The 9,956-nt window shown below is 43.4% G+C and overlaps 1 protein-coding gene across 1 annotated transcript in view; it reads right to left on the minus strand.

Moving 5' to 3' along the window:
* Positions 1–481: 481 nt before the first annotated feature.
* LOC120547637 (nuclear factor 7, brain-like) overlaps positions 482–9,956 on the minus strand; it is a 10,800-nt gene continuing 1,325 nt past the window's right edge. The window contains exon 2 of the mRNA XM_039783159.1: positions 482–4,812. Within this exon, the coding sequence (XP_039639093.1) occupies positions 3,416–4,795 (1,380 nt within the window). The 5' untranslated portion in view covers positions 4,796–4,812 and the 3' untranslated portion in view covers positions 482–3,415. The remainder of the gene's footprint in view (positions 4,813–9,956) is intronic.

Raw genomic sequence — 9,956 nt, forward strand, 5'->3', positions numbered from 1 at the left:
CTGAGTAGGACCACGTCAGGCTACATTTCTACTACATAAGTGACCCAATTTAAAGATATATTCATCTTTCCAACGGTGAAATATTCCTTTAACCATGGATGTACAGTATCTTCTTGCAACAAATGCATAACTGCAATGCATTGTGGGTGATATCCACCTCTCATACATGAGCATTACTGTAAATGTTTGCTGGTTTCATCTTCATGAGCCCATTATCAGCTAACAAAGGTAATCTTCTGATATTTCTGTTCCCACTGCCTTCTAGGTTTCAGTAAGCATTATTATCTGAAAGCACAACCCAATGATAAATGTTTATGCAGTAGCTTTAAGATCAGATGGCTGTTGGTTTACAGTCTCACTGCTTCTGCAAACATGCTTTTGGGAAAACCTGGCAATACAATGTAATACTGATGTGGATAAATGTGCTGCTAAACAGAGTTCAGTTCCCTTTCTGCTGAATGTTACCAATGATCAAGACTGCTTTTATTTCACACCACAGACATTTATTGAAGTCAAAAGATAAATACATTCAGTTCTACCATTACAGAGGTAAAAAGAAAAGATAGTGTTGCACCCAACGTTAGCATCAAATTACAAGGAAATGACTCGTGAAGGGAATTCTGGCCAAAAACACAGGCCCAAAGGCTCGAGTTCGTGGTTCGAGTAAGCTCGAAGAACTCGAACTTACTCGAACCACTTTAATTCCCTCACGTCTGTTGATGAGACATGTGATACCAGAACTCAACGATCAAAACTGAGACGTTAGCATCAAGTTTAGCAAAGTTTACTAAGTCCAGCAGTTAAGTTTACAGAACACAATTGTGAGTTCACAAAAAGAGACTAAGTTTCCCTAGCTTCAGACATCAAATGTACGGAGCTCAGGTCAGCAAAGTCTCTGTCGAACTGTGAGCCCCAAATCTGTAATATCCCTCAACCTTTATCTTTTTCCTTGATGGGGTGTCATCCTCCTGTCTCTGGGCAGATTCTGTTATCTTCATACACCACACACGTGCAGGGTTGGGGCGTCTTTGTGGTCTAAAGGCGCTGACACACCAACCCGATTATCGGCTATTGGACAGTCCGAAGAGGTCGATGTCCTCTTTGTGGTGTATCTGTAACTTCATGTTCTTGTTCTCGTAATCTTTTCTCCTCACCCGAACACATGCACACCAACCTAAAAGCTATTTCCTGTTATTCTACTTACGGTCTGGTATAAAACAGTTTCTAACATACAATCACATTCCTAAACTATAATAAACTGTAATCAAAGCTAGAGCTAAACCATCTGTGCGTCCGAGCCTATTCATTGTAGAGCGAATACAAGTGTATCCTCCCTGGAATTTCTGACCAACTTCTCATGACTACACACAACTCACAGCAATGAGCAACACAATATAATATGAACTTTAATACAGAGAATAACACGTCTAAATAATAGTAATATTTCTACACTTGTCACTTTGATTGGCTGGCCAATCAACTTGCCCAACATACAGTCTTACTGTCCCAGGCCATCGGTCCATCGAGTCATTGGGCCATCAGTCCATCAAGTCATTTGGCCATCAGTCCATCAAAGCATTGGGCCATCGGTCTATCAAGTAATTGGGCCATCGAGCCATTGGTCCATCGGGTCATTGGGCCATCAAGCCATTGGGCCATCGGTTCATCAAGTCATTGGGCCATCGAGCCATCGGGTCATTTGGCCATCAGTCCATCAAGTCATTGGGCCATCGGTCCATCAAGTCATTGGGCAATCAGTCCATCAAGTCATTGGGCCATCGGTCCATCAAGTTATTGGGCCATCAGTCCATCAAGTCATTGGGCCATCAAGTCATTGGGCCATCAGTCCATCAAGTCATTGGGCCATCAAGTCATTGGGCCATCGGTCCATCAAGTTATTGGGCCATCAGTCCATCAAGTCATTGGGCCATCAAGTCATTGGGCCATCAGTCCATCAGGTCATTGGGCCATCAGTCCATCAAGTCATTGGGCCATCAAGCCATCGAGTAATTGGGCCATCGGTCCATCAAGTCATTGGGCCATCAAGCCATCGGTCCATTGAGTCATTGGGCCACCGATCCATCGAGTCATTGGGCCATCGAGCCATCGGTCCATCGGGTCATTGGGCCATCGATCCATCGAGTCATTGGGCCATCGGTCCATCGTTCCATCGGGTCATAGGGCCATCGGACCATTGCTTATGTTGAACCCTGCTTAATATCTCAAAATAATGACTTACATCAAAACTACACATAGACATTAAACCAACACATTCTCACTCCCAGCGCGTCAGAAAGTGACACTTGGTCAGGTATCTTTGGCGTTCCTCGTATGTGACATGCTTGGTAGGGACTCTTGCCGTCACTTTTTGACGCTCTGGGTTGCAGCAGACATTTAACTGACATACGGCACAAGAACGGGAAAGTTAGGTTTAGGAAAAGATAGATCACATTAACTTTTAACCCTGCTTACACCAAGCCCTTTTCTGTCACATTATGACTCACTGTGAGCTCATTCTTCTCTCTATCTGCAAGTCTTCATCTCAAATTAACATCACAACCAGGACCAGAAGCAGGAAGAGCTCCTAAATATATTCAGAGCAGTTTAACACAGTTACAATGGCATAAAACATAAAGAAAAAGGAAAGAGGTAAGTTAAGTCCTCTTGATAAACCTTTTTTTTTTTTTAAATGGTAAAACAGTTGATTTCCCTAAAGGTAACATGTATAAACAACATAGGAAAAAGATATATAATACTGGCCAATCAACTTGCCCGGCATACAGTATTACTGTCCCCGGGGTATCTAGCCATCGGGCTATTGAGCCATTGAACCATTGGACCGTTGCTTATGTCAAACTCTGCTCAGTATCTAAAAAAGTATAAGTTATAATCTCAAAATATTGACTTACATCAAAACTACACACAGCCATTAAACACTAAAACAATCACAACAATGTAAATGGAGACAGAACACAAAGGAGTAACTTTGGGTTCAACATTTGGGGGGGGGGGGTTGAGATCTCCAACTATCTGGGGAGGGGTCGGGGGGACAAAAAAGTGATGAAAATATCAGATAAATTGTCGGGAGTAAAACTCGTGAAATATTTTTGAAAAAGAACTAAAACTTGAAAAAAGCCCAGTTTTGAATATAAACACATATCTTTTAGCTTTTTAAAACCTTTTGTTGTGTTTCATTCAGCCGTCTCCTTTACTGCTGCAATTAGTTTACTACCCTTTATATTAACAACCATTATTCTGTTTATATTCTTTCATATTTAATCCTGTTACTGTTTGCTGCTGCAGATATAAAGTTTGAACTTATTTTATCATTCAGTTCAGATATTATTTCTACATAAAAAGATGGCCCACATTTACGTTTAAGAAGTGAATAGCCACCCTAAAACTACAGACTCTATCAGACCTGTCGTTTTGTCACACAGACCTTCAGTGGTGATATCTTCAGATTACCATCAGTGTTAATGCATGGAAACATCTTCTCAGTGAAAGTGTGTCTGAAGGTGTGTATGTGTGTGTTAGTATCAGGATCAGAGAATGACAGCTTTCCTCTGTTCCAGTCCAGAGTCACTCTGATCCTCTGGAGCTGCGTCTCAAATGGGAGATCAATATCTGGAGCTGATGGAGACAGAGCAAAGTATTCACCTTCCTTGAACCCTGTTCCCCATAATCCAGACTCTATGTCTCCCTTCCTCTGGACAGACTCTGCTAACACACCCAGTACCCAGTATGTACTGTCTCCAACCTCAACATCCCAGCTGTGAGTCCCTGAGTTAAAGCCCTCAGAGCCCAGGACAGAGTAGTAATAATCAATCCTCTCTGGATTATCAGGAAGCTGCTGTTTCTCTCCTCCTTGTCTCACACTGGTCAGATCTTCAGACAGGATGAGTTTTGAACCAGCACTGTTTGGGTCCAGAACCAGAGGAGTGTAGGAGACCATGTTGTTCATCTTGTTCCAGATATTGAAGCTCAGGTTGCCCAGGTGTTTGGCCTCGTCTATCAGAGCTCCTGAGAGCAGATGTGGATCATCCAGCAGGGGGCTCTGCTGGACTCTTTCCACTGCAGCCTTGTAGTTGATCAGGAATGAGACGTCTTCAGCTCTCAGCTGCTCCTCTGTGGCTCTGACTGTGTCTGAAAGAGCTGCTATCTCTCTGCTCACAGCCTCCATCTTCTCCTTCATCCTCTGACTCTTCTGCTCCTCTTCCTCCCTCAGTGCAGCCAACCTGGCCTCCTCTTCCTGTTCTAGAAACTGGCGAAGCTTCTTAAACTGATCCTTAATCTGCGTCTCTGTGCGTCGGGCCTGGAGCTTTATGTGTTCTGCTGTTTGATCAAACTTCACTTTAACTTTCTTTATCTTCTTCTTTAAGGGTTTCAGAGTTTCCTGAAGTTCCCTCTTGTGTTGTCGTGCAGCTTCATCGATGGGTCTGATTATGTGGTTGGAGTGTTTTTGTGAATCTCTGCAGACAAGACACACTGGCTGCTGATGGTCCATACAGAAGAGTTTGAGTTTCTCAGAGTGCAGACTGCAGAGACCCTCTGAAGCTCTCTGATCTCTCTGCTGTACGAAACTCTCACACAGCTTCTTTAATTCCAGGTTACGAGGTGGTTCTGGCCTTTTTGATCTTTTCCTACAAACTGGACACTCCTGTGCCTGTTTCTCTCTCCACCAGGTCTTCAGGCAGTCTTTACAGAAGCTGTGGCTACATGACAGAAGAACAGGATCTCTAAAGACTTCGTGACAGACTGAACAGCAGAAATCCTCCTCTGACATGGAAGCCATTTTGTCACTGAGAGCAGCTGAAAGCAGCAGAAACAGCAGACGTTAAAACAGGAAGTCAGTTGTGTTTCCCTCCCTTGCATATGGGACAAGTTTGCCTTCAGGGCTGTCTGCCAGAAGGGTTTATTTTAACCCAAACTAGGGCTGCACAATTAATTGAATTTTAATCACGATCACGATTTTGGCTTCCCACGATCAAATTTGCGTGATCGAGCGATATTTAAAATGCGTCATTCCCTTCATAGAACAGTTTTTGCAAAGCCAATCTAGCGCTCCATAAACCACTGTATGATCACATGTCTCCATGAGCCAATCAGAGCTGTTCCCTGCCTGCACCGCGCAGCTTAGTTTCTAGATGTAGACAGTCCCAGAGGACAGAGTAACGGGAGGAAAACTCCACAACAGGTAGCAGTCGCTCATCATAAGTCGGTCACAATGTTTACCAGTTTACCAGTAAACGCAACGTTTTGTCCCGTCTGTGTTGTTTTTCAGACAACAGCAGTGACCAGTGCTAGTTTGTGTCTTTTAGCTCATAGCTTTAGCAGCAGACTGTTGGACGTCCCGCTGTTGGAATCCTACAGTGAAATACAGACACACTACACTGTTTAGCTGTCAGCATTTTAGCCGTGTTTAATCCAGTTACTACTGTGGCTAACGGTAGGCTAACGCTACCTGCTGTATAACGTGTCATTAGCGTTTACTAGCGTGACATTCAGTGATGTTTATGTTGCCTCTAACGTGGGTTTCGGAGCATCAGAGCGCAACGCAGACATGTAAGTGGCAGTGTAATGAGCCACAGAAATCCACGTAGCTATTTTGTCTGGTAGATACCAGGCACCACATGCGCCGTTAACGTGAACAGAAAATTGCGTTGCCTGTATCTTTCACGGCAAACATGCATGTGTGGAAAGCGGTCGCACAACAGCTGAAATGGCATACTCCTTCACAGTATCCTTCAATAAAGGAGGAATATAGCACAATATGGATGTATTAGTAGGAATGTAGCACAATATGGATGTAAAAGCAGTTATAATTATATAATTATGTGACAATAAAATTTGTTTTGGCTAAAATCAAACATATCATTGTGATAATTAATCGTGATCTCAATATTGATCAAAATAATCGTGATTATCATTTTGACCATAATCGTGCAGCCCTAACCCAAACTACTATCCTTTTCCTAAACTAAACTAAGTAGTGTTGTTGTCTAAACCTAAGAGATTTCTGGTAGAAAGCCCAGAAGGTAAACGTCTCCCGTGTGCACCAAGCCCCGAGGAACAGCGCCATGTCTTAAAGCAACCACATCCCTCTGACCCAGAAAGACTTCTCCCAGAGACTTTGCATGATGAAAGAAACTTCTATATTTCAGTGGATATTTGTTTTGGGTACATCAACTTACCAACCCGAACACTTAAAGGGTCCTTGTTTAAACTGTCATGTTTTAAACATTCTTAACATTCACCAGTAGCCGAATCCAGAGTTATTAAACTAGGCATGATGAACATGAATGAACGTGAGCAGACCCGCGGGACTGCGCCCATGTCGGCCTGCACTGCGCAGGCTCATATGACGGTTCTCCTGAGGTCCTGTAGCTGTAATAATGGATATAGCTAACGGTTGTGTTCTATTTTTTTGACCTTTATTTATCCAGGTAAGTCGATTGAGAATAATTTCTCATTTGCAACGACGACCTTTCACATTCCCACAGTTCCACATTCATACCTGGAAGCTGCCCAGTACCACCACAGTCTGATCTGATCACATTCATACTGGAAGCTGCACAGTACAACCACAGTCTGATCTGACCACATTCATACCTGGAAGCTGCCCAGTACAACCACAGTCTGACCTGACCACATTCATACCTGGAAGCTGCCCAGTACCACCACAGTCTGATCTGATCACATTCATACCTGGAAGCTGCCCAGTACCACCACAGTCTGATCTGACCACATTCATACCTGGAAGCTGCCCAGTACGGTACCACCACAGCGCCATCTAATGGCTGATTCACTCTAAATTTGGCCTGGATGCTTAAGCCCCTATGCGGAACAAATGTGTCATGTTTGGTGTCAATCGGAATAAATCTTGGTAAGATACGCAACTTCATGTTTCAACAGCCCCCTACAGGAAGTTGGTCCTCTAACTTGTGCATTGTGTTAGCTATCAAAATTCTTTTGATAACTTTTTGTCATGAGGGTCCTCCGAGTCTATATGCAAGTTTTCGTACCAATCGGACTCACGCCCCAGGAGTAGTTAGGCAGAGTACGTTTACCATATATCAATATTTTGCTGATTAATTTAAAAAAAATTAAAACAGTGCGATCTAATGGCCGATTGCCGCCAAGTTTGGCACAGATGCTAATCCGGCCATAAGGAACAACCTTGTCAAGTGTCGGGCCAATCGGAATAATTGTTTCCAAGCTAACGCAACTTCCTGTTTAGACAGGAATATTTAGATATTCCTGAATTAGAATTAGAATTCAGATACTACCTACAACGATTCAAGAAGATTGAAATCACGGCCTAGGACGAGTTTGAAAGAATGTAAAACACCTGAAAAATGCATAATTAAAAATGACCGGCTTCCGGTTGGGTGGAGCTAATGAATGTAAATGGGAAATATGTCCGCAATGATTGCTGTAGACTGTAGAGTCTCGCAAAGCTCCCAGGTGTTTATGTGGGCGCCAATTTTTGTGAGTTTTCGTATATTGAGGCCGTCAAAAGTGTGCCCAAGCGCTAAAACCAATTAGGGGGCACTATAGAGCCACCATACTACTCCCAAGCCTAAATTTGAATTCAGATGAAAGAGTTTAATATTCTGCACATGGCTGCCAAATTCTGAGAGTTTTCATGCATCCTAAAGTCCTCAAACAAGTGTTCGTAAAATGAAGATTTTTTCACGAAAACCAAGATTTCGGAAATTTTAGAATTTTGTAATTTTTTCTAAAAATAGCAGCATGGAGTTCAAGATGAGACCTCTGTTCCCTTAAAAGTTGGTATATTAACTTATTACTTTTGTCAGAATTAAGGCGCACGTTTGGGGGCGCTATGGAGCCCCCTGGCAACGCCCGAGCCCAATTACTACAATACTTTGCAATTTTCACCAGTTGTGACGTGTGCAAATTTTTTTCGTGTTTTCGTGCATGTTAAGCCCCTCAAAAACGCGACGAAGGACTCGGAAAAATTATAATAATCTCACGAAAAACAATAGGTTCCTTCGCACTTTCAGTGCAAGGCAGCGTTGAGACCTTGCACTTTCGTGCTTGGGCCCTAATAATAATTAAAGCTGCGAGCAGCGATGGACGGGCCCTCGCGCCTCTGTGCGCGTTGGGGTTACCGGCGGACGCCGCTCCTTGCGACCGTGCATTTGCGCGGCACTCAGACACCGCAAATCGTCAACAATGAAAAGGGAACTCCCTGCCGAGTTCAACGATACCGCACACAAGACTCTACGTCATACGGTTCATTAGCTGTGAAAGGGGGCGTGACCAAAGTATAGGGGGCGGGCCAAACCTTTACCAATAAAAAAAGAAGTCTCTGCTGAGTTCAATGATACCTCACACAAGACTCTAGCTTAGATGGGTCAGCATTTATGAAAGGGGCGTGGCTTAAACATAGGGGGCGGGCCAATCCATCACCAATTAAGAAGGAAGTCTCTGCTGAGTTCAGTGATACCTCACACAAGGGTCTACATCAAACGGGTCATTAGTTATAAAAGGGGGCGTGGCTAAAGCTTAGGGGGCGGGTCAAACCATCACCAATTAAAAAGAAACTGTGCTGAGTTCAATGATACCTCACACAAGACTACCTTAAACGGTTCAAATGTTATGAAAGGGGGCGTGGCCTGAGTAAGTGGGCGTGGTTAAAATATAGGGGGCGGCTCAGTATCACATGTAGACCACACATTCTGAGTTTCATGTAAATCGGATGATGTTTGTCAAATAAGGCAGATTTCCTGATGCCAGCGGGGGGGTACTATGACCAAAAGTCAATTTTGGCCTGTAGGTGTCCTCAGGCCTGGACCCTTGTCAATCGTGAGAAATTTCGGGCAGATACGACAACGTACACTCAAGTTACAACAACTTCTTTGTTCATCGCTAAATGCTCAAAATGGCCGCCACGCCCACACCGTCTGACGAAAAGTTTTTCTTTTAATAACTTTTCATCGTTAAGGTGTTGGGATGGTACAGACCAAGTTTGAAGTCCATCGGATGAAATCTCTAGGAGGAGTTCGTTAAAGTATAGCACCTTGACTTTTAGACCTACTTCCTGTTGCCACTAGGGGGCGCTATGACTTTAAGTAAATATCGGCCTTTATTCGTCCTCAGGGTCGGACTCTTATGAATCCTGAAAAGTTTCGAGCCAGTTGGACAACGTACACTCGAGTTACACCCACTTCCTGTTTCGACGGCGAAACGCACAAAATGGCCGCCCCGCCACGGCCACACTGTCACTACCCGATGCGAGCCATGCTCAGATTTAAACGGTTTACGGCATAACGTGTCATACTGAAATTTGTGAAATCTGTAAAATAATAAACCTTTCTCTTTACATACAACAACATAAGATGGAAAAAATTTCCAAAATCTATGATTGTCTGATTGCTAACGTTAGCTCAAAACACCATTCCAGTGACAGCCTTTGTTGTGTCTGATTGCTAACTTGTAGCTAGCAGTCATTTCAAAAAGTTTTAGCTATGATTGTTTGATTGCTAACGTCAGCTCAAAACACCGTTAGCATCTAGTAGGCTACTTGATTGCTAATGTTAGCTCAAAACGCCGTTAGCATCTTAGCTAGCAGTCATTTCAAAACGTTTTAGCTAGTGCCCTAAATATAGGGCACTCGTTTTAGCTATCTATGATTGTTTGATTGCTAACGTTAGCTCAAAACCATAGACAGTAGCTATATTGGAGGCTACTTGTCGCAAAGTGACGCATGCGCAACTCACATCTGCACTCGACTCACATCGGGTAGCGGCCACGCCCTATGACGAAAAGTTTTTCTTTTAACAACTTTTCATCTTTAACGTCTTAAGATGGCACAGACCGAGTTTGAAGTTGATCGGATGAAATCTCTAGGAGGAGTTCGTTAAAGTACGACATGTGGAAATGGCCAAAATCACACTAATTTTGAACTTTGAAATCAAAATGGCGGACTT

This window comes from Perca fluviatilis, chromosome 19 (genome assembly GCF_010015445.1).
Source record: "Perca fluviatilis chromosome 19, GENO_Pfluv_1.0, whole genome shotgun sequence".
Lineage (NCBI taxonomy): Eukaryota > Metazoa > Chordata > Actinopteri > Perciformes > Percidae > Perca > Perca fluviatilis.